Source organism: Populus alba, chromosome 5 (assembly GCF_005239225.2).
Source record: "Populus alba chromosome 5, ASM523922v2, whole genome shotgun sequence".
Lineage (NCBI taxonomy): Eukaryota > Viridiplantae > Streptophyta > Magnoliopsida > Malpighiales > Salicaceae > Populus > Populus alba.
In genome coordinates, this window is record NC_133288.1 from 8,732,504 (window position 1) to 8,755,717 (window position 23,214).

General features: G+C 31.0%; 3 protein-coding genes across 3 annotated transcripts; 1 reads left to right on the top strand and 2 right to left on the bottom strand.

Moving 5' to 3' along the window:
- Positions 1–9,155: 9,155 nt before the first annotated feature.
- LOC118029910 (serine/threonine-protein kinase STY17) lies at positions 9,156–15,213 on the top strand. The gene is made up of 16 exons (XM_035033890.2): positions 9,156–9,520; positions 9,757–9,871; positions 10,072–10,169; positions 10,250–10,363; positions 10,520–10,574; positions 10,989–11,099; positions 11,398–11,448; positions 12,473–12,648; positions 12,734–12,841; positions 13,303–13,376; positions 13,629–13,804; positions 14,046–14,141; positions 14,384–14,464; positions 14,597–14,650; positions 14,740–14,873; positions 14,940–15,213. Exons 1-16 carry the CDS (start codon positions 9,300–9,302, stop codon positions 14,971–14,973), a joined length of 1,698 nt encoding a protein of 565 aa, XP_034889781.1. The 5' UTR covers positions 9,156–9,299; the 3' UTR covers positions 14,974–15,213.
- Positions 15,105–16,605, bottom strand: LOC118029911 (protein IQ-DOMAIN 20). Its single transcript, XM_035033891.2, has 2 exons — positions 15,836–16,605; positions 15,105–15,745 (listed from the first exon to the last, which is right to left on the bottom strand). The coding sequence occupies exons 1-2, from the start codon at positions 16,070–16,072 to the stop codon at positions 15,587–15,589; spliced, it is 396 nt and encodes a 131-aa protein (XP_034889782.1). The 5' UTR covers positions 16,073–16,605; the 3' UTR covers positions 15,105–15,586.
- Positions 16,606–19,362: 2,757 nt separating this feature from the next.
- On the bottom strand, positions 19,363–21,764 carry LOC118029909 (thiosulfate sulfurtransferase 16, chloroplastic). Its single transcript, XM_035033889.2, has 7 exons — positions 21,523–21,764; positions 21,371–21,439; positions 21,177–21,287; positions 20,992–21,065; positions 20,369–20,439; positions 20,232–20,285; positions 19,363–19,690 (listed from the first exon to the last, which is right to left on the bottom strand). Exons 1-7 carry the CDS (start codon positions 21,609–21,611, stop codon positions 19,616–19,618), a joined length of 543 nt encoding a protein of 180 aa, XP_034889780.1. The 5' UTR covers positions 21,612–21,764; the 3' UTR covers positions 19,363–19,615.
- Between the last annotated feature and the right edge of the window lie 1,450 nt (positions 21,765–23,214).

The window sequence follows — 23,214 nt, forward strand, 5'->3', positions numbered from 1 at the left end:
ATCTTTAAAACCTTGTGAAATCCTAGACCCAGGTTCAATCAAGAAACTTAACTCTCAAGAAATATAATTTTGAATGATGAAATTGAGAAAAACAATAATAATAAAAAAAACTTGCAAATGAAAAAAAAAAAAACAACAAAAAGAATAGGGATGAAATTTGATAGAAAAAACTTAATTTCAACAGATTTGAAAGATTAAAAAATCACAATGGGTGAAACTACAAAAACATTTCTAATTTTATAAATTATTTATAGATTAAAAAATAATAGGGGGTGATATTGAAAAGTATCATAGAGTGCTAACCCAATAGAACAAAAACAAAAAAAAAAATTAAAAAGGGAAGAAAAAACAAGCAAATTCAAGCGAATCTTCTAAACCTGATCCAATCTTTAAAACCTTGTGAAATCCTAGATCCAGGTTTAATCAAGAAACTTAACTCTCAAGAAATATAATTTTGAATGATGAAATTGAGAAAAACAATAGTAATAAAAAAAACTTGCAAATGAAAAAAAAAAAAAAAAACAACAACAACAATAACAAAAAGAATAAGGATGAAATTTGATAGAAAAAACTTAATGAGAATGAAATTTGAAAAAAAAATTATTCTAAACAAAATAAATCGCAATTAAAAGAATTAGAACCAAACTTGAATATTGAAAAATAATAAGGGGTGAAATTGAAAATTATTTGTAATATGATAGATTATTTATAGATTAAAAATGGTAGGGTGTGAAATAGAAAAAAAAAATTATGGAGGGAAAACATAATAGAATCAAACCGGGGAAAAAAAACTAAAAAAAAAAAGGATAAGAAATAAGAAAAATCAATTTAGAAAAAAGGGAAAAATCAAGCAAACTCAGCAAACCTCTTAAACTTGTTCTAATCTCTAAAAGTCACATTCCATGAAATCTTTACCCTGGACTCAATAAAAAAGCTTAAATCTCAACCAATTTAATTTTTAAGGATGAGATCAGTAAAAAATATCAATAAAAAAAACATGTAAAAGCAACAAAGAGTATGGGGAATAAAATTGATAAAAACAAAAACCCCAAGGAGGATGCAATTTAATGGAACAAATTTAAAAATAATCTCAAATAAAATAAATAGAGATTAAAAAAATAAGGAACAAATTTTAAATATTAAAAAAATCACAGGGGTGAAATTGAAAAAAAATATGTAAAAACCAAGCAAACTCGGGCAAACATTTTATACATGGTCAAATCATAAAAAACCTACAACCAATAAAGTCTTAGATCCAGGTCCAATCAAGAAGTTTATTCTCAATCAATTTAAAAATATCAATTTAAAAACTTGTAAAAACAAAGAAATTGAAAATCAAAAGAAAATTTGATAGAGAAAAAAGAGGGTGAAATCATAAAACAAAACAAATTTAAAAAATAACCCCAAATAAAAACTTCTCAATGCCAAAAAATTAGCAATCAAAAGAACACGAATTAAATTTTATAGGGAAAAAAAAAGAGATAGAGAGAAGAAGGGTGAAATCACAAAACAAAATCAATTTAAAATCTAACTAAAAAAAATAGCTATCAAAAGAATGAGAATCAAATTTAAAGATAAAAAACTGTAAGAGGGATGAAATTGAAAATACATATAAGTTTTATAGATTATTCAAAATAAAAAAGAATCTTAATAAAAAATGGACTAAATTTAAAGAACCAACAAATTAAAGAGTTGTTCTGGAAATTTTAAAGGGTTGGCATGAAAATCTAGGTAGGGAGAGAGAATGAACAAATAGGAGAAAAGGAGAGGCTGAATTATCGTGAATGGTAGTGCACACACTGCCTTATCAAGTTGAGGGCATGAAGACTTTTTAAACACCGCCCTAAAAAGCGGTGTTTTGTGACTAGAAGGCCCCTCACATGCTACCCGAACGACACAAGGGTCGTCCACACATTGGTGTTTGTGCTGAGCACACGCCAACATGTTTTTTAATCATATTTAACAATCTTAAGGTTTTATTTGAACAAAGTTTGCAAAGTAGTTTGATAATTTAGGAAGTTGTTAGCAATTCTAATCTTAGATTAAAATTCATTTACTTGTGTTCTTTATGTGCCTGTCTATCAAATCTAAATATATTAACTAATTATTTAGTTAATGCGTTTATGTGATAACTTGGTTCTTTTTGTAATTCTACATGCTAAGTTATTAGGGAATTTTTCAGTAAGTTTTTTCTTGGTGAAATTTAATTTGTGTACTATATTTCTTTTTTTGTCTACTATATTTCTTTGTGATTTGCATGTTTAAATCTAGATTTTAATTATATATATTTGGCTATTATTTCAAAAACATTTATCATGACTCCAACTTTATAGCAAGCTACCACAATCAATGTTGCTTTGCTATGTACAATTTTGAAAGAAAGAATTTTACCATCATCTTTTGTGGTATATATTGAGAAATATGAAAAGTTTCAATGATAGAACTCTAAGAGATAGTAACAAAAGATATTGTTTTATCTAAATTACCTTGAACTTAACAAAGTTCTTATTTGAAGAAGCATTAAAGTTGTCAGGTAATGAATATGGTTCCACCATTTATAGCAAATATAGGCACATAAAATCATAACAATTTTTTGTACAAGAACTACATCTTGAATGGATTGGATAACATGTTATATGATGAGTATAGTTAAATCAATAGTGTAAAGACACTTTAGAAAGCTTTGGACTAAAAATTCAAAGTTAAGATGCTAGTATGAAAACAAAATTATAGTCATTATATTTTTGGTTTTTCAATGTGGTTGATTCAAGGGCTATTATCATTTAAGTTCAAGAGTTTTATCTCATCTTATATAATATTCATGTTGAATGAATGATTTTGAGTAATCTTTCTAATTGACTAAAATGATAAAATTATTCATGTTGAATTAATGATTTTGAGTAATCTTTCTAATTGACTAAAATTATTGAATAATTACCACCATTTTGAAAAGGTTTCAATGACCACTTTAAGCATAAAAGTAAGGAGATGGGAGTTGATCATCTCGTTTCGAGGATAAAATGGTTAATAAGTTGTCCAAGAAAAATGGCTATCTCTTCTAGTATAGCCTTCAAAACAAAAATTTTTGAACAAGTGGCACATGCCCATAATAAATAAATAAAAGCTTGTTGTGAAGGGAAGGGAATCGCCAATAAATTCGATTGAAAGTGTATCATCTACAATAAGACTAGACACCAAGCCAATGATTCTGGATAAAAAGCTTAATAAACAAACCTAAAAAAAAATTATTCAAACATAACCTCATTAATGAAATGTTGGAAATGAATTTATTTATTGTTGTTTATGAAGTCAACCTAATCAACAATCTTGAGCAATGGTGGGTTTATCAAGAGTTTTATCATATCTTGCATGAAATCCATGCTAAAGTAATGATCTTGAGTAACTTTCTAAAAAGCTATAATTATTAAAAAATTACCATCATCTTGAAATAATTAAAGAACTACCTTAAACATAAACATAAAAAAATAAAAGTTGAAAATCTTATTTTAAAGATAAAATAGGGTAATAAGTTACCCTAAAAAAAGAGTCAATTTTTTCGGTATAGCCTTTAAAGAAAGCATTGTTGAACAAGTGGTGAAGATCTATAGTATAAACCAACAGAAACACCTTGCTGTGAAAGGAATTATCAAGAAATTCAATGGAAAATGTTTCATCCATAGTAAGACTAAAATCCAAGCTAAGGATTGTAGAAAAAGAGGTCAACAAAGAAACCTAAAAAAGAAAGGTTTGCTCAAATTAATATCACTAAAGTTAATAACCTCATAAATTATATATTTGAATTGAATTTGTTTGTTATTATTTATGAAGTTAACCTGGTTAACAATCATGAACAATTATGAGTTAATAATATTATAACAAGACATTTATATACTAAGAAAAAAATGTTTTTCACTTGCACTGAAGTGGATAGTAAAAGTTTATGCTGAGGCAATTCATTAACCTCTAAAGTGCTAGGAATTAAGAAGGTTATAGTGAAGATGAATTTTTAAAAGTTTATCACCCTTAACAACATGTTTTATGTTATTAACATTAAGAAGAACTTAATAATTAGCTTATTGTTGAGAAAAAATAGTTTTAAGATGATTTTTTAAAGTGAAAATTTATGTTTCGGAAAATGAGATGATTGCAAAAAAAAAAAAAATTAATCTTAATGATAGCTTTTTCAAAATAAATATAAAGGCTATTATAACCAATGATATGAGATGAGTGGTGCCTATAGTAGTAAAAATTAACTTCAGGATTTTGGAAAAAAAAAATTACAGCGAAGACAGGAGGAAAAGCTCTCGGTTATGGGAAGAAAAATCATGGGGAAAGAAGAACATTTTAAGTGAAGAGCTAGAAAAATAAAATTAGGCAACCTGGGCTTGAGCTAAAGAGCCAAGAATAATATACATATATGGGCTAACATTTGTAACACTCCCTCGTTAATTGCTCGTTGAGCCTGCTGAGTCCCACATTAGAGAGAAGCCATACATACTTGATAACCTCTGACTTTAACCATCACTATTGAAGGAGGTCCAATATACCATTTAATTGTATCTCATATACCATTGAATATATATATATTAAAACACTTCATTAATGCTTTAACTTTTTTATACAATGGTAAACGAGATACAAAAGTTTTTTTTTTCTTTACATACAAAATAGCATGATTGATTAATATTTAGATTCAGTACATACCTAGCTAGTTTTGCCATGTGAAGGGCCGAAGGAAACTTTCTAATGGAAAACACAACATAAATCATGAGGTTAGATATTGAGCTTGGGCTTGTTTGAAGGTCCAAAGTAAACTTTTCTATTGCTATGTGAAGCCGCCCCGCAACCCCCCCCACCCAAAAAAAAAAAAAAAAACCTATAAGGTTGATTTCAATGTATATTTATATGTATTCCTTTTTGTTCTCTGATCTTTTTGTTCTCCTCCAAATTTTACAAGTAGCAGTCAACATTATTCGTTGCATTTTAGTTTACATGGATGTATTATGTTGCGATTTAAAAAAAAAAATACATAAAAGAATTGTTTAAGTTAGAGTGTATTGTTTGATATTATTATTTTAAACTTGATCCACTTGATCCAGCGAGTTCATTTTAGAATTTCTTAACCGGACTCCTTATCTAATTTAGATTTAAAACTAAACTATATAAGAGTTGCATTGAAATGTTTTTTTAGATAGTGACATATTGGATTGATCCAGGTTTCAATACTTAACCTGTCAAATCTACAATCTAGTTATGGTATATATTAGATTTAATAATTTTATTTTTTACTTAATTATACGTTAATAAAAATCAACACTCGTAAAATCAAGTACAAGTACAAACCAAATATTGAAATGTTTATTTGAGATTGTGATAAATTCATAGAAAACAAATGAAAATAATTTATAAAGACAATTAAAAACAAGAAAATATTTAAGGATAAATTGAGAAATGAATGATGAAATGAAAAGGGGGGGCGGGGAACGAGCAAAGGAATGAAGAAGTGGGAAATGCAAAGAAGAAAAAGAAAAAAAAGAAGTCATATCCTTCAATGTTTATATGAATAGTGAAGGATGTTAGTTGAGACCCTAACTTATAAATGTAGAAAATAACTAGATGGATGGCTTGTACTTCATCATAGATGGCTCCTACTAGTGTGTTATAAAGAAAGAAAAAAAAATCAACAACTCAAGTTACAAACTTTATTGAATTCAATAAGATGGTATCATACAATTATATGATTGTGGCAATGATAACTAGAAAAAAAAAAAAAGAAGCATTTGTCAAAAGTAAAAAAAAACTAGAAATCTAAATTTCATAACTCAATATTAAAGAATAAAATTAAAAAAATAATAAAATAAAGTGCCTCAAGTCAACCCACGCTGGCATGACAAGCTCACAATCGAGAGGGTGAGACCGGACTAATTTCATAGAAAGAAAATTGAAAAAAATAACAATAGTCATTCCCTAACACTTCAAATATAAAATGATAAAAAAAAAAAAATAACTTGATTGAAATGAAATTGAAAGAAAATCACAAAACTCATTTTTCAAGATGAACATCGTGGAAGGATGAAATAAAAAAAATAAATGAAAAAAAAATATCAACCCGTGTTAAATTTTCAAATATGTAACCCAAGTCACTAAATAAGAAGCACCCTATTTGAAACAAATTATGACTCAACCCCCAACAAATCAAATGTTAAAGGATAAAATTAAAATAATAATAATTAAATACACAAAAATAATAAAACACAAAAAAAAATATCAATTTAGAGAATGAGGACCTAATTTGAAATAAAAAGTAAATAAAAGGACCATCTAGAACTTTGAGTTGAAATGTGAAATTGAAAAGAAAAATAAAATTCATGAAAGAATCCAAAAAATAAAAATAAAAAAGTATTATATTTGAAAAAATAACAAATCATAATTATGGATCCAATGATGAAATTGAGAAGTTTGATAAAAAGACCAAAAACAAAAATAAAATATAAAAAATAGGTCTAAAGTTGAAATATTAGTAAATAAAAGGACAATTCTAACATTTTAAATGACTTGTGTGGATTTTAAAGTGATGTGAGAGAAAAGTTGTGAAGAAGAAAGAAGAGATCGCTATTGACAAACTATTACCTTAACTGTCACCCGCGCCACCCCAAAAGAAAGGAGGCTACATGAAGCTTCAACATCGTTGTAGAAGCTAGCGTTTCACACATACATGTGTGTGGTGTTTCACGTGTGCTAACCAATTTTTTTCTATTAATATTATATATTTATCAAAATATCCTTAAATCAATTTAACTAAAGCAAAACACTTGAATGAAGCTACTAAAAATCCCTGGAAGCAAGTTTAGGAATTTTTTATTTATAGGTATTAGAGTCATTTTATTGTACTTATAAAACTAAAAAGACAAAAACAACCTTGAATGTAAGTTAAATATATATTTTTTTACTTTCAAGGATAATTAAGTTATTTTATTATGCTAAAAAAATAAAAAAAAATAATTTTATCTCTGATTAATTTGATAATAATAAATAAACTGTCGTGAAATGGTTGGTCTTCTCCCACTACCAAGGTTACTGTGTTTTTTTTTTTTTTTTTAATTGAGAATAGAATGATAATTTTACTATTTGGGTCAATAGTAACATCAGCATTTGTGTACAGGTAAGACCCCTTTTAGTTTAGGTTTTAATTTAACTTAAAACGCACAAAATTCTAAAATTATGCATTCCATGAGAACATTAAATGCTGTGGCAAGTCATGGCTCCAAAACAAAAATAAATAAACACAGTGAGATGTCTCGTCCACCAATCCAAGTACATTAGAAGAAATCCCCACGTCGGCATCCATTTTTATTTTATTTCTTCTTCTTCTTCTTCATGCGGATAAGGTGCCTTTGCACTCTTTATTAAACAAGGGACAAAAACATCACATTAATTTGCAGTCACTAATGGCTCTCTCTCTCTCCCCCCTCCTCAGGCATCAAATGTCAATAGCTTTCCACGTGGCATTTAACTCAGCATTTTGGATTCGAGTCAATGGAAATTGAAGACATCATCCTCCACGGGAAAGATTCCAACCACCACGGATGCCTTGGTCCACGAGCAATTCAATAGCAGGAGCAGAGACGATTCCTTGTGTATTTTTTTTTTTTTAATATGGTTGTCCATTAATTTATATTATTTCAATTAATTTTTTAAAGTATTAAAGTTAAGAATTAAATGAATTTTCAGTAATATTAAAATTTATAACATTTAAATTGATAATCTCTAAAAATAAATTAATATCTGACTAATTAAACTATATTTCTCAAAATCATTTCTTGTGTCATCTTGCATTACAGAAGACATGTGGAGAGGAAAAATATTGAAATATTCTTAATGTGTGTCTATATAATTAATTAATTAACACATGTATAGTTTATGCGTATAATTATTACATCGGGACAAAATTTTATCCATTATGTTCCCGTGGTTATGATTCTCTAATCACAACTTGGTTGTATAATAATAATATTATTTATTCACTCACCATCTTTCCCATTAACAAATGCTGGATAAAGGGCTTTTGTTGTCATTGGTCGGTTGATCTAATGTCATGGAGCATGTATTAGTTGTGATATGGCCTGAATTCATAAGCCAAAAATGTTATGATAATTTATTATAATGTTGCTGAATTAAAATCTATTAAAATGAAAGACTTATTCTGGAAACATGAAGTCTCACTCGAGGGTTTAAAAAATATAATCATTGTAAGAAACAATTCAGCAATGAATAGGATACATCAAATACCAAAAGACATTTTTTTACTTTGCCTTCATCTTATCCTATCAAAATCATTTCTTACCATATATTTTTTTGTCTGTTTAAAAGAATGAAAAATATTATTTTTTAAAATATTTTATTATTTAATAATTTATCAAAATAATATTTTTTAATATAAAAAACATAAAAATATTAATTTAGAGTTAATAATTTTTATTTATTAAAAAAAACAACATTAAACTGCTATTTGAAACATTCTGTTTTGCTGGTTGTATATAATGACACCTCCAATCTGTTTGACCCTTTTATAAATCATATTATACTTCTTGTATATTTAGAAATATTCTATTTCATCCTTATAGTTATGATCTTTATAATGCTAGCCTTAAATTTTTGATTTTTTTATTAATAGTAAATATATTAAACATAATAGATGAAACTATAATCTAGTATTGTTGATGAGGATACTGTTAAGGATGAGCACATTAAAATTGTTATATTACTTCAAATTTAAAAGCATAAAAGGATGAGCTCACCATTAGTATTCATTAACTATATCTTAAGAATTATATTACTTCAAATCTACTATTAGGATTTTAAATCAACTTAATTAGGAGGCTTATTTTATTAAATAAAATTTATATATTATTTAAATTCAAGAGTGATATTTTAATATCTTTAAATTGAATATACTTCGTCGAGAATCGTTTTTTTAAATAATATCAGTCATTAAAGAGATGGAATGAAAATGATAAATCTTTGTTAAATAACATTGTTCTTAGAAATCTCTTGTTTGCAATGGAAAATTAAAAGTACGGAGACCAGAGTGTAATATCGTTAAATTACGAGGAATAGAACATGGCTTATCCAGAAAATAATTTTTCAGAGTGAAAAGGAAAAGAAAAAGAAAAAAGAAAAAACAAACTGAAATAAATAAAAGGAAGAAAGAATATCTCTGTGGCTTGGTTCATTGAAGCTTTCACCACCAGCAGCATAACTACCGTGTGCGATCCGGAGTCGTGTTGGTAATTCAATTAATGTCGATTGAAGAAGACGGAGACGTAGAGAGCTGCGGAAGCAGAGCAGTGGAATCGTACTCTGCTACAGCGAATCCATCAGCACGGCACCATCACCAAAGGCAGAAGCTTGAAGTGTATAATGAAGTTTTGAAGCGCCTTCAAGACTCGAACTTCGAAGAAGCGAATGTTCCCGGCTTTGATGATCACCTTTGGCTTCATTTCAATCGCTTACCTGCTCGGTAATTTGCTTAATTACAAATGTCATTTCTTGTTTGGTTGCTGAGAAAGAAAGAAAGAAATGTTAGGATTTTTCTTTTTGCGAATTTATTTCTTTATCTTCGTGTAATTAGTAAATAAAAGAACGATCTTCAGTTTTGGTAAAATTAATCGTCTCAAGTCCTTTTTGTCTTTTCTTGTCTAATTTTTATGAGATTTATCTTTGATTTTTTTTTTAATTCTAATTAAAATAATGTAGATATGTGATGGATGTGAATGTGGAGAGAGCAGAAGATGTGCTTATGCACAAGAGATTACTTCAGTTGGCTGAAAATCCTGCAAATCGACCGGCCTTTGAAGTTCATCTCGTTCAGGTTAATAAAAGTAGTAACTGATATTTGGTTTCTTAGCGGATTACCCTTAGATTATACCCTCATCCTATTACCTTTGGTAATATTCATTAACATCAATAAATGTTATTTGTGTTATATAAAGTGTTCGTAATGTTGTTTAGGGTTTAGCTGATCTTTTGCTAAACGGTGTGAGTCTGATTGGTGGCTTGTTAGTGTTACAGATGTATCCTTCCTGGAATGGAAATTTTAATGATCCTGTTCATTCAGATCCGACAATGAAAGAAGATGCGCAAAGTTCTTATTTTACAAACAAGCAGGGGTATGCTGTTATATTTTTGTCGATGTCCATCTAAGTGATGTGCTGTTTCTGTGTTGATTCTTGTTGTTCTCCGTCTGCAGAATGCTCCCACCACCCACATTTGGCTCATCACCTCATCTTGAAGCATTTCAAGCCTTTAGATATAATGTTGAAGATGGAGATGGTGCTATAAATTCTACACCGTGTCGTTCTCGGTAAGACTTTTTATAGACTTTGAATGATTGCCCCCTTCCCCAGACACTGTTGGGTGTAAATGAGTTAGGAGTGTAAACTTTCTGATTTTAGCCTTAGTATGATGTTATCTTAAATTCATGTTTACCATAGTATTATACATTGAAACTATCTTGTAGGCCTATGCACGAGATCACCTTTTCAACAGTCGATAGGCCAAAACTCCTTAGTCAGGTTGGTGTCTGGTACTATCATCATCTGTATATAATATTTCAAATGTATTGGGAACAATTCTGGATTAATAATGTCATGCTATATATGTTTTTCAGGACAAATATGGTGAAAAATTTTCAGATTGTCTCAGGCTTTCAGCTAGTATAGCTGCAGCTATAATATATTCTCTAAATAGATATGGAAATACACACACACTCACATGCGGAAGCATACATACATTGCCAATTGCCTAAGATTGCATTTGCCTGTATTAGAAGGAAAAAAAAAGAAGACATGTAATGGAATGATTATCCTACTGGTAGAGCACAATTATGTCTGCATCGATTGCTAAAGTAAACTTTAATATCTACTCTCGCTGTCTCATGTGCTTGTTTACATTGCACTAGATAATAGATATTGATAAATAATTTCCAGTTGACTTCCCTGCTCGCGGAGATTGGATTGAACATTCAAGAAGCTCATGCGTTTTCCACAGTTGATGGGTTTTCTCTGGACGTTTTTGTTGTTGATGGATGGCTTTGTGAGGTACTGTCCTATGCTTTTCACCGGTTGAAAAATCAAGTGACTTTTATTTTGTGGTATCAACTTATTATTGTCAAAATCTTTCAATGTTTACTATTCTTGATTGCTTAAAATTAAAGAAAAATAAATATGAGGGCTAAAAAAAAGATGCACATCCTGTGTAAATTTTATTCCCTTTTAAACGTTATTGTTTTATCCAACATGCCTGATTTATGCTATTCTCTTTTCAATACTGACATAATTGCCAGACTGACATTGTTTGCTCACTGTAATGCTTGATCATGCATGTGGGAAACTTTAGGAGACTGAAGAGCTCAAAAATGCTTTAGAAAAGGAAATCTTAAAGGCTAAGGTAATTTTTCTTCATACTGCTCTGTTGATCATAATTACAGTTTTGCACATCTCTAAAATAAATCTATTTTTTTTTTAATGCTTGCTGCTAGAACACCCTTTATTTCAATTAACATGTGTATCAGGCATCTCTAGGATGTATGGATTATGTTTGTAAAGTGAGTACGTAACTGTTGTTTCACCACACATTCTCAAAAATCTTTTGTTAAATGAAGCTCATGGTGGTTATAGTTTTCTCCTTGTTTCTATGCCAGTGTATGGCAAGTTTGTTAACTTTTTGCAGGTGTAATAATCTTTTTTTGGGGAAAGAGTTGACTAGATGCTAACAGGGAACTAAGATGTGTATATCTAGGCTTACAGTCTGGTGGCATAGTAGTTATTGGCTATTTTATTGGTGATGTACTCTTTCCGCTTGATATGTTGCATGATGAAAGCAATCATAAAGAAAGTTCTTAATATATCACTTTGCAGAACCAAATACTGCTTATGTTCTTCTTCAACTTGAAACATATTTTATTTTTGTAGTGTTTGCTCATAGCCATTCAGGCAGAGTATAGGTCAACTAAAATGCTCAAATAGACTTGACATTAGTTACATGTTCTCAGAATATCACATTAGTTAGAGTTGAAATCCAATTCCTCTGGAAATCTCCATCCCAAAAATAATAAAATGCCCTATAGAAGGTTTAATTTTGAGTCTTCTCTTTGTTCTGTTCTTTTAAGAAAAAAGTATCCCTTCAAATTCAGTAGATTCAGACACTCTGGTATTCATTAGGGGATTCTAGATTGTGGAACTTGTAACCAGATGGCTCAGCTTCATTATATGAACCAATTTCATTAGGGCATGAAACCATATGGCAGTGATCAATATTAGGTACCAACTGTTGACTTATGTACGTTGGAATAGTTGAAAACAATGCTTTTGCTGTATTGGCCACTCATACATTAATTATAAAATGCTGTGTGATTGATCAACCTGGAGCAATAGTAGCTGGCCTATGTTTGATAGTTTGTAATGCTCTACAGGATCAGTGCTTTCCAAATCAGCTTTCTGTTTCGCTCGTTGGTGACCAGAATAAAACAGGGGTCAAATCTCTTCTTGATAATGTTCAAATACCGAGTGATGGAACTGATGTCTGGGAAATTGACACCAGTCAACTGAAAGTCGAAAACAAAGTTGCATCTGGATCATATGGTGATTTGTAAGTTCTGTGAGTTGCCATTTGAAATATGTGTTACTCTGCGGATTGCAAGTTCTCAGTTGATTGTATCATTTAACCTCTTCAGGTACAGAGGCACATATTGTAGTCAGGAAGTAGCCATCAAAGTGCTCAAGCCTGAGCGTGTCAGTGCAGAAATGCTTAGGGAGTTCTCCCAGGAAGTTTATATAATGAGGTCTGTTAGAATATATGCTTGAAAGATCTCCTGCCACCATTTCTAGTGCTTTTTGTTTATATACTCCTTAATTAGATCGTTCATTTTTTAATCATCTTAAAAAAAGCAAGTGAAAATATGTCTCTGATTTTAAAAGGAGTAACTGCAATACCTTCTCCAGTAAAATGCTTTCTATGCACATTGAAGTTGCTTCCGTCGAGAATAGCATTAATGCTTAATTTGTAACTTTCATGAATGGATTTAGTTATATATCAAGACCTGTGCTCCCTCCTTCTCTTATCCTTGTAAACCTTAATACCTTTTTACATGCAATGGTCCACTTTTATCTGAAGCTCTCTCTTGTAAACTCAATATCTTGTACATGTGATTATCCACTTTCTTCACTAAGCTGTGGTGGGGTAACCCTTGGTATCTCTTTATTTTTGTGAAAATTGTAACCATTTGCAATTGTTGGTTTGCAGGAAAGTCCGGCATAAGAATGTTGTGCAATTAATTGGTGCATGCACCCAATCTCCAAACTTGTGCATTGTGACTGGTACATCCTAGTAAATCTTTCACATCTTTGCTCAATGATGCTTACCTTAAAAGTTTATGTTTCTGAATTTGATATTGATGTTATTAAGGAGTTGTTTCATCCCCCCCTTCCACCCACAGTTTATTAGATATGAACTATTTTGCTAATAGATGGAATGGGAATGCATAGTTGTATGTTTAGTGAAAAAATGTGAGTTTGACACAGCTTAGAAAGCAATATTCACTCTTTGCTGTTATGTTCCTGCCTTGTCAGAGTTCATGGCTAAAGGAAGTTTATACAACTTTCTGCATAAACAGAAGGGTGTATTTAAGCTTCCATCTTTGATAAAAGTGGCGATTGATGTGTCAAAGGGAATGAATTATCTGCACCAAAATAATATAATTCACAGGGACCTGAAAACTGCCAATCTTCTGATGGATGAAAACGAAGTAAGAGCATTTCCCGAACTCACATGTATCTGTTTACATTTACCATGTTTAAATGAGTTTTTTAATTCAAGAATTCACTTTTTCATTGTCTTTTAATTTTTTTTACAAACTTTCTTGTCACACATGCTGAACTTATAATCCACTGTTTGGGTTTGTTGTTCATCCTTGTTGTATCTGATGCATTCTCAGAATAATTTTCAGATGATTTGCTTGCTCTAAAATCTATAACCTTTGTTGATAGGTTGTAAAGGTTGCTGATTTTGGAGTTGCTAGAGTACAGACTCAGTCTGGGGTAATGACAGCTGAAACAGGAACATACCGCTGGATGGCTCCTGAGGTACATTTTACTTGCATGTGAACTTAAGTTTCTTGTTAATGTTATTTTACATGGTCATGCCTTGCGACATAAATGGGATATCTGATCTTCCATGACATGGTTTGACAGTTTAATTGGGTCTTTCTTTGTTTTCGTTGACAGTTAACTCTTACTGTACATAGGGCATGGAATGGTTTCTCCTTTCTTATAGAAATGGAGCTGCTCCTTTCACATTTACTTATGTTGTTTTTAACTACATGAAGGTGATTGAACACAAACCATATGATTACAAGGCAGATGTATTCAGTTTTGGAATAGTTATGTGGGAGCTTCTAACAGGAGAAGTAAGTCTTGCAGTCTTTAAGAGGAGAAAAAGAGTTCCATTTTAATTTCTTTCGTTGACTGACTTCGTTAGTTATAATTGTATGTACTTCATCACTCTTATTAATCGTTATATTTTATGACTGAAATTGCAGCTTCCTTACTCGTACTTAACCCCATTGCAAGCAGCAGTTGGCGTAGTGCAAAAGGTATAATTTTTTTCCCCATATTTATGTAAAACTAAAACATTTTTCTTATTTTACAATGACAATTTCATTTTTATCCAACATTCCTGAAGGGTCTACGGCCTACAATCCCCAAGCACACTTACCCAAAACTTGCAGAACTTCTTGAGAGATGCTGGCAGCGAGACCCAACTCAAAGGCCCAATTTTTCTCAGATAATAGATATCCTTCAGCAAATAGCGACGGAGTAAGGAATTTCCCATCATCACACTTCAGTTCCATTGAACAATTCTAACTTTCTTCATTGGAACAGGTTGGAGATGAGAGGGAAGATGGGCGAAGGATAAATCATCCGATGGCTTTTTCTCAGCACTGATCAAGGGCCACCATTAACTATCAAGGAGCATATGCTGTTAATAATTCGTGCAAATCTAGCCAGTTCCCATCGTACATTCTTCTTTTTTCCTTTTTCTCTAACATCTTTTTTATTTCCTTTTGTGGTACTTAGTTGTTAGTTGTACAGTGCTTTGTCCTAGTTCAACTTTAGTTGCCCCTTTTCCCTTGATCAAAGATTCCAATTTTCTGCACGTTTTTTTTTTTGTTTTTCCCATGCCTTTTTTTCTATGCTACTTGCCATGCAACACTTGGATTATGTACGATCAACTATGACCTATGTTCGGAAACAACGGCAACTTCTTTGTTGCCCAATGTTGCGGTAATGGATGATTAGGAGGCTAGATAGAAGGTACAAGAAATGATAAAACTATTTGCAGTTGCTACACAAATCCATGGTCGCTGTCTCAGCCAAGAAATTTATTCAGATTGGTAGATTAAGTAAATAAAGGGGAAGGTAGCCTTCAAATTACAGTGTTAATGTCACACAGGATATGAAATGCTTTCCGTGAATTCTTTAGTGATGTAATTCGACTCTAGATATTATATGATGCATCAGTTACAATTTTACTGGCCGAGGAGCTGCCTCGCACGAATACGGACCTGCAACCGGACGAGCGCGTGCATGCATTGCAGGGCTATGCGTGATTGCTTCCTTACATGCACCCCTCGAACCAACGCTTGCAATTTCACCAGGCTCCTGAGTGCTCGAAATGCCCGCCTCGCCTGTCAAGTTTATAGATCACAGAACTTGGGAAAATAACATCACAGAACAGAACAACAAAAAAAAAAAGAGCTGTGGATTGTAGTACATACAAGGTGTCCCCTGAAATTTGCTTGAATTGTGATTGCTGCTATATCTTCCATGGCGAGTTCTCTCTTCGAAGGTGGTGAAGCTGTGCTTTTGAAGACCTCATAATCGCCTGCTTCTGTGATCTCGTCACTGGGACTTGAGCAAGCTTTGGAATTGAGAATGATGTTTCTATGAGATGTCCGGAGAAACTTTCTCCGAACTTTGTCGAACCAGTTCCGAGACACCCTCTTCCTTGCCATCTCTAGGTTATTTCTCTTTTCTTTGCCAGGGTTTGTAGCACCAAATCTAATGTCTTCTTCACTCGATGCCTTTTAAACAAGAGGTAGCTTAAAGGTAGGAGATGTGCTCCCCATGTTTGCTTGATTTTGGAGGATTGTTTACTTCGCAAAGTGTCTGTCAGAAGCCAAGAACGTGGCTGGATGAATAGATCTGTTGACAGTTCCGAGCAAGTTTGAAGCATTCAGACCCGCTGAGCTGAGAAAAACAAAAGAAAATTAAAAATAAGGGAGGCAATCATAGTTGATGTAGTTTTGGTGGAGGTGGGGCCAGGGGATCTTACTCAACAGTGGACCTGCCTAACTACCCATTCCTTCGAGGAAAAAAGAAAAGGAAAGAAAGAGTAAAGCTGACCTATCTAATCGAATGAAAGTGATCTAACTGGCTTGATCAACTCTCCATGGATATGCTGTGGACTTGTGATCGTGTTTATTATTTTGTTTTAAAAAAAAACTTAATTTCAAATCAGTCATTTAACTATAACCCAGAACTTTAAAGATTCTCCAATAAAATTGTCTCAATCGGGTTTTCAAACTTCCCAAAATCTCTCAATTTGAGTATCTCCCACAAAATCCTCAGATTTTTTTTTAATGAATAATGTCGTGCTTCATAGGACATGGCACCATGCATGAACATACAATCTACACGGAATCTGCTAAACAGTTTTGGATTGGGGATTCATTGAGAATTTTCTGAATCTTTAAGAGCTTAATAGAGAGATGTTTTGGTAATCAATTGAGATTTTTTATTTTTACTACTATAATGCACTAAAGTAAGGTATAGCAATCAACTTTGAAAAATTATAACAACAGCACTTAAAAACTAGATGATTTTTCTTTGAATAAAAACAAAATTGATGAAGAATTAATTTCAGTAATTACCAGAATTAATTCTTGTTATTTTACCTTAATTACCTATTATAAAAACAAATAAAAACCTACTAGTTTTAATCCTTAAAACTTTGATGATTTTCCTTTGAAAAAGCTATTCCAGACTCACTCTTTATTTATGGGTCATGTATACATAAATAGTTCGGCCGAAAAACAAAACCATTCTTTATGGGCCAAAGAAAAACCCAAGCTGAGCATGCATGTAAATTAAACACACACTACTTTGTTAAAGTTTATTATAATTGTTTCAACCTAACGTATAAACTATATGAAAATAAACTATAAAAAAATCATTTTTATTTTTTATATAAGATAAAAATTCTCAAGTTTTACAAAAATATATCAATTAAAGATATCTTAAAATTAACTTTTTAATTATCTATAATTTATCTTAGCCATGTTAATGTTTAGTGTTAATAAATTTTTATTAGAAAATAATTTTCAATAAAATTTTAATTATAAAAATAAATGAATTTCACTTTAATTTGATATCAAATACATTTATTGAGCATGTTTTATTAAAACAAATTCCCATACTATGCTGTGATCATTTTATCACGCTAAAACAGAGTCGTCCTTCTAACATGCTGTCGCAAGTTTGATTAATGGCTCTTTCCAGTACCCGACGTGCTATTTCCATGCACTTGGCTTAATAATTTGTCGGCAATATCGTTCATGGTTCTGGGACTTACCACAGCCTGAATCTTTGTGTTAATTGACTATGAAGAACTAATTAGTATTTAAAAAATACATCTTCTTTTCATGTAATTCATTTATTATTTTTAAATTAATTAAAGATAAATAAAATTTTTTCCATATTAATTATACAATTAAACTATCCAAAATACCTTTGGAGACGAGCAAATTAAACATGGAGTGAATAGGTATTTTCATATTTTTCATAATGAATTTTTCATTATTATAATTTAAATGAGGGGCACTTTAATATTAAATCAAATACAAAAAATAATAAATAATTAAAATACATAATAAAATTATAAAAATAAAAAATTTAAACCTGAGATTAAGAGGTGTTCTTGGTTTTTCATAATGAATTTTTTTGTAATTACAAAGTGAGTTTATAAAAAAATTTGTATTTGACTAAATAAATAAAAAGTGGATGAGAACACCTGGGGATATTTGAGAGGCGCCCGCCTTTCAGGTTGAACATGTAGCGTCTCTTTGCATCTAAAAATGTCATCTCACTCTCATTGAAAATACCTTTGTTTTATTTTCTTGTTGGTGTGGCGCGTGTCTTTGTTGGTGGTTTTATTTGTTACCAATGAATCATTTTCCTCTTTTTTTTCTTTCTCATCTCTTAAAAAGTACATCTTGACTCTTTTTGTTGTTGGTATTTTAACTTCATTCCTTATTCTTTTACTTTTTAGTCTTGATTTTTTTATAGAAGTTTTATTTATTTTTCAATTTTTATCTTCTAATCCTAATTTATCAAATATTATATTCTCTAATCTAGTTCTCATTCTTTTGATTTCTAATTTTTTTTCATTGGCCTTTTTTATAAAAATTTTATTGGTTTTCAATTTCATCATTTCAATTTAAATTGATCGTATTATATTTTTCAATTTGGTCATTATTATTTTTAATTTTAATTTTTTTCTTAATTTTTTTGTAAAAGTTATTATTCTTTTCAATTTCATCCTTCAATCAAAACATTATTTTTATTTTTTATGTCAATTTTTATCCTCCTTTGATATTTTTTTGGTCCTTTTACGAAATTATTTTTTCTTTTTAATTTCACCATTCAATCAAATAAAAATTAATTTTATTTTTTAAATTTTGATTCTCATTTTTTTATTGCCATTTTTTAAAATCCTTTTATATAATTAAAATTATTTTTTAAAATATTTAATTGATTGAGAATTGAATTTCATGAATTTTTCAAATTAAACAATTCAAATCTAATGACTCATATCATAAGTTTGAATAGTTAACACAAGTTTTAATTTATGTTTTTTTTTTTAAAATTTATAATTCTATTTATGATATAGATTACACGTTTAGTAAAATATCCTAGATTAGCTCAATTATTAAAATTACATATTTATAATGACCAGTTTGTTTTTCATTTTTATCTCATTTCAGCACCTTGGCACCGAACATTATTTTATATATATATATAAAACACCGACACCGCAGCGGTCAGCGAGGGTAGTTTATTCCTATTTCAGGGGAATGATCTAGCCAGCACAATGCCCAAGTAATTAGCAATGTCCTAACATCCTGCTCGAACTTAAGTGGCTATATCCAGAAGGTATGATATCATGGAATTCGCCACCAGCTTTCAAGGCAAGCAAGTTTGACCCAACCTTAGATCAAAAGAAAATAAAGTTGCATAAACAAGCTGATCCACAAGAAGAGAACTTTCTGTACAATTTGAAGATGTTTTATTTTACATAAATGTTCCATTTCATACAGTTCTTTTCATGACAAATTTTCGCAGCACTTGCCATGCGTTTTCTGTAAGCTTGACAGCAGGATTTGTAATGTTGGATGCTGCTACTAAGACATTGACGAGTGACGTTCTTCTGCGCACATCACCTATCTCTTTTCTTTAAAGTTTATTGCTGTAATGGACGTAATTCCCGTAAACAGAAGTTAATTATCTGTTGGAAGTCCATTATGTGTCCAGGCAGCAAATCCACCAGCAATGTCAGTCACTGCAGTAAAACCCTGCAGAAAGGATTAAGCTCTAATCAGTTTTAACAAGCTCCATGCATGGTCAAAAGACTGGAGCCATGGAAATAAATTCATTACTGCATGGATTGAACCCGAGCACAACTCTTTAAATCTCATAAATCCTAAGGTAGCTACAAGGAAGCCGTAGATAAGGGAACTTATTAAGGAGACGAAATATCAAGAAATCCACCCCTTTTTATGATCCTAATCTGTGCAAGTTTTAACTATATGCAGACCAATCTTGAATCAGGAAATAATCAAGAGCTTGCTAGCTTGCGATCCGAATAAAAACAACGGTTCTTTGAATTTCTCAGTACTGCAAGATTTATGCTGTGGCTGGTTTGAAAATGACAAGCTAATTTCCTTGCTTAAACTACACTGATAGTAGGTGGAAGTAAATAGCAATGCAAGCCGTGGGACAGATCATGCTGTGCCTTCAAGAAAACTCGACTTATGATACTTCACCGAATTTCAATTTTTATCCATCGAACACGAAAATCAACCAAATTTAAGATTTACAGGAGTATGTGCTTACAGCAGCTAAAAGATCAGTTGCAGCCATCATAGACCTTTTCCCAAGCTGGCAACCCTGCGAAACCAGAAGTTACACACAGAAAAAAAAGAAAAAATAACAGGTGATTGGAAGAGATGGAGTTTCATTCAGGAACTCACGACAATAATTTCATCATGTTTTCTGAAATGTGACAATACTTCCTCCACAAATTTGGGGTTCTTGGTCATTCCTGCATTGAAACAAACACTAATTAAAACAGAATAAGGTCTAAAGGACAATAGGTGAAACACAACTGTAAGCAAATGAAAGTGCGAAATCCTCCAAAAAAAAATCTTGTTTGGGACTCTACAGCAAATTGGGACCATATTCATTCTTATTTTAGCTTCGGATTCTGAATTTATTCCTATATATCCACAAGTGGGATTTGCACTGAAAGCCAAAATGCTACTCTATCTTGGCCGCCACTCTTGAAAACTTCAACGAACACCATTTTGTTCTTTCGAAAGTGGTAAAAACTTAGTCAAACTCACTTCTCAAAATGACCTATTCATTGATTCAATTTCAGGTGTGGCCAGAGTAGAAAGCAAACCAAAGTGGACAAGTGAAGGTTATCTTGAATTGCAACACTAGTCACTTCCATTTCCAACTTAAAGATGAGAATACATTCAATGTATGCTTTCCTCTCTAATCAGATCCTAGTAGGATTTATAATTTCCAAATTCGAATCCTTTCGGTGAGTATATCTGATTAAATTGCAATGAAGTTAAGGAAAAATGATTGCCTGATCCAACTCTGTACATATAAGGAATGTTAATTGCTCCTGCGGCATGTCCAGCACTAAACTCATCAGGAGTCCTGCAAAAGTATCAAAATCAAAACAATAAAAGTTCGATATATAAAGACAATATAAGAAAAAAAATGATAAAAAGGAACAAACTTTCCCAAACTGCTTTCAAGAATCAGTACCTGACGTCCAGATATCTGTGTCCAGCTTGATGAAGCTCATGCGCCACTCTTACTGGAACTGAAGTTGGAATTCCAGTAGCCTCCAAATTCCATCTCAGAGACGTCTTTGGGCTTCAAAAACAAAACGTATTGGTACAAACAATACCACTAAATTATCTCTAGCTTTCAATAACTGACTACACACTAAAACGTACCGAAAGCTCAAACTTTTGTGATTGATATTGATGCTACTTCTCCGAGAATTCACTGCAAAAACCCCCCTCCTACAGGCAACAAAAGAATAATAAAAAGAAGCAAAAAACAGAGCTCAGGTCACAAGAGGGCGAAAACAGAAGAAAAGAAAGACCTCTTGTTAAGCTGTTGAGGACAAAGAACTGGACGAAGTGTGGTGCTAGAAGTTGAGCTACCATAGCAAACAACAGCCTTTGCTGCCATTTTTTTCCGCTCTGTATTATACTGTTTCCTGCGCTTGATAGTCCTTTTTAAGAGTCTGCTTTGTATGGCTTCTGGCTATGGAGGTTATTTACATGGTTATTAATAATATTTGTGGCTTCGAGAGATGAGGAAGAGAAGCATGGCTGCCACGTATTGATGTGATGGTATCGTGATCCAACAAACATCCGATGGAATCACAAGAGGGCAAAGGTGGCACACACACTTGCATGGATAAGTTCGAACCTTGAATCTGTTGTCCATATATCTTCACATCTCCCTATGCACGGTTGTTGTCTCCTACACGTGGCCAAATGGGTTGACTTCACTGTCCACACACACACATTTGGCAATTAAGCATTGGATTACCATATTTGATTTTTTTCCTTTGGGACGGATGGGTGGTGGGTGGGTAGGGGAGCGCGGCTAAAATGATATTTTATAAAAATTAAAATATTATTAGTTTAAAATTAATTTTTTAATATATTTGAATTATTTTGATTTGTTATTTTAAAAGTAATTTTTTTTAAAAAATAAAAAATTCATTTTATTATATTTTCAAGTAAAAAATAGTTTAAAAAATAACTTTGTCACGTTCTTATATACTTTTTAATTAGGTTTATGATACGCACTAAGCATTTTTCTTTTTTGTTATTTGTATTTTTAAGTATAAATTTCATCTGTGTAGAAAAAGAACGGAGAAAACTCAATCTGTGATCATTGTAGACAAAAGATTATTTATTGTAGACAAAACTTAATTTTCATTGAAATTTTTTGAAAAGCATGACTGCAATGGAATACTGATCTCAATCTTAAATTAGGTAGAGCACTTTGACGGTCCAATAAACAATGGGCTTTTATTTTGGATTAAGAGCTAGAAAAAGACTTGAATAGACGGGAGCGCCTGGCCCAAGCTATATAATTATAATTGAGTTGATCTTACCCAGAAAATAGCTAGCTTGAATATTATTTGAGTGATTAAAAAAAAAAAAAAAACCTCGAGGGATTTGCTTACATACGCAAATAAAAATATGGTACCCTTCTGGATCCTTTTATCCTTTTGATAAGTTTTCACAGAAGAAGAAAATCCATAAGTCAAATCTCTATATTGTTGTGAGAAGAGAGAGAAAAAAAAAGGAATAAAATAATATAAAATTTATTTATAACCTACAATGTTACCCAATGATTATAAAAACTAATTTATCATTAAATATTACTAGTTATTTTTTCATTATGTAGTTGAAATAAATAAATAATTCTTGTAAAAAAGATTTAAAAACATTAATGAATCCCTAGCATATTTAAAAATAATAATTATAGTTTATTAAAGATTCTTATAAAATTAGAAAAGTCTCTATCTTTATAAAAATTTATTTTTTGCTAAATAAAAAGTTTACAAGTAAAAAAAATAAATAACAAAATTCATAAAGTTTATTTTGGCCTCTATCATAATAAGATGTCCAAAACTCCTATTCATCTAAAATTTTATTCTAACATAAATAAAATATTTTTAAATATTTTTTTAGTAATTCAATAATTTAATTTGAAATTTTACTTAAAAACATATAACTGAACAGTAATAAACTTTAAGCTAAAATTCAAATCT

What these genes read in the sequence shown, in the direction of transcription:
- LOC118029909 (XM_035033889.2), bottom strand. Translation starts at nt 21,611, where the DNA reads ATGGCAGCAAAGGCTGTTGTTTGCTATGGTAGCTCAACTTCTAGCACC. An exon ending in CACAAAAGTTTGAGCTTTCG is followed by an intron (nt 21,288 to 21,370) that starts GTACGTTTTAGT and finishes TTGTTTTTGAAG; the next exon opens with CCCAAAGACGTCTCTGAGAT. An exon ending in AACATGATGAAATTATTGTC is followed by an intron (nt 20,286 to 20,368) that starts GTGAGTTCCTGA and finishes CTGGTTTCGCAG; the next exon opens with GGTTGCCAGCTTGGGAAAAG.
- LOC118029910 (XM_035033890.2), top strand. Translation starts at nt 9,300, where the DNA reads ATGTCGATTGAAGAAGACGGAGACGTAGAGAGCTGCGGAAGCAGAGCA. An exon ending in GGCCAAAACTCCTTAGTCAG is followed by an intron (nt 10,575 to 10,988) that starts GTTGGTGTCTGG and finishes AATAATTTCCAG; the next exon opens with TTGACTTCCCTGCTCGCGGA. An exon ending in CAGGAAGTTTATATAATGAG is followed by an intron (nt 12,842 to 13,302) that starts GTCTGTTAGAAT and finishes GTTGGTTTGCAG; the next exon opens with GAAAGTCCGGCATAAGAATG.
- LOC118029911 (XM_035033891.2), bottom strand. Translation starts at nt 16,072, where the DNA reads ATGGCAAGGAAGAGGGTGTCTCGGAACTGGTTCGACAAAGTTCGGAGA. An exon ending in CAAATTTCAGGGGACACCTT is followed by an intron (nt 15,746 to 15,835) that starts GTATGTACTACA and finishes TAAACTTGACAG; the next exon opens with GCGAGGCGGGCATTTCGAGC.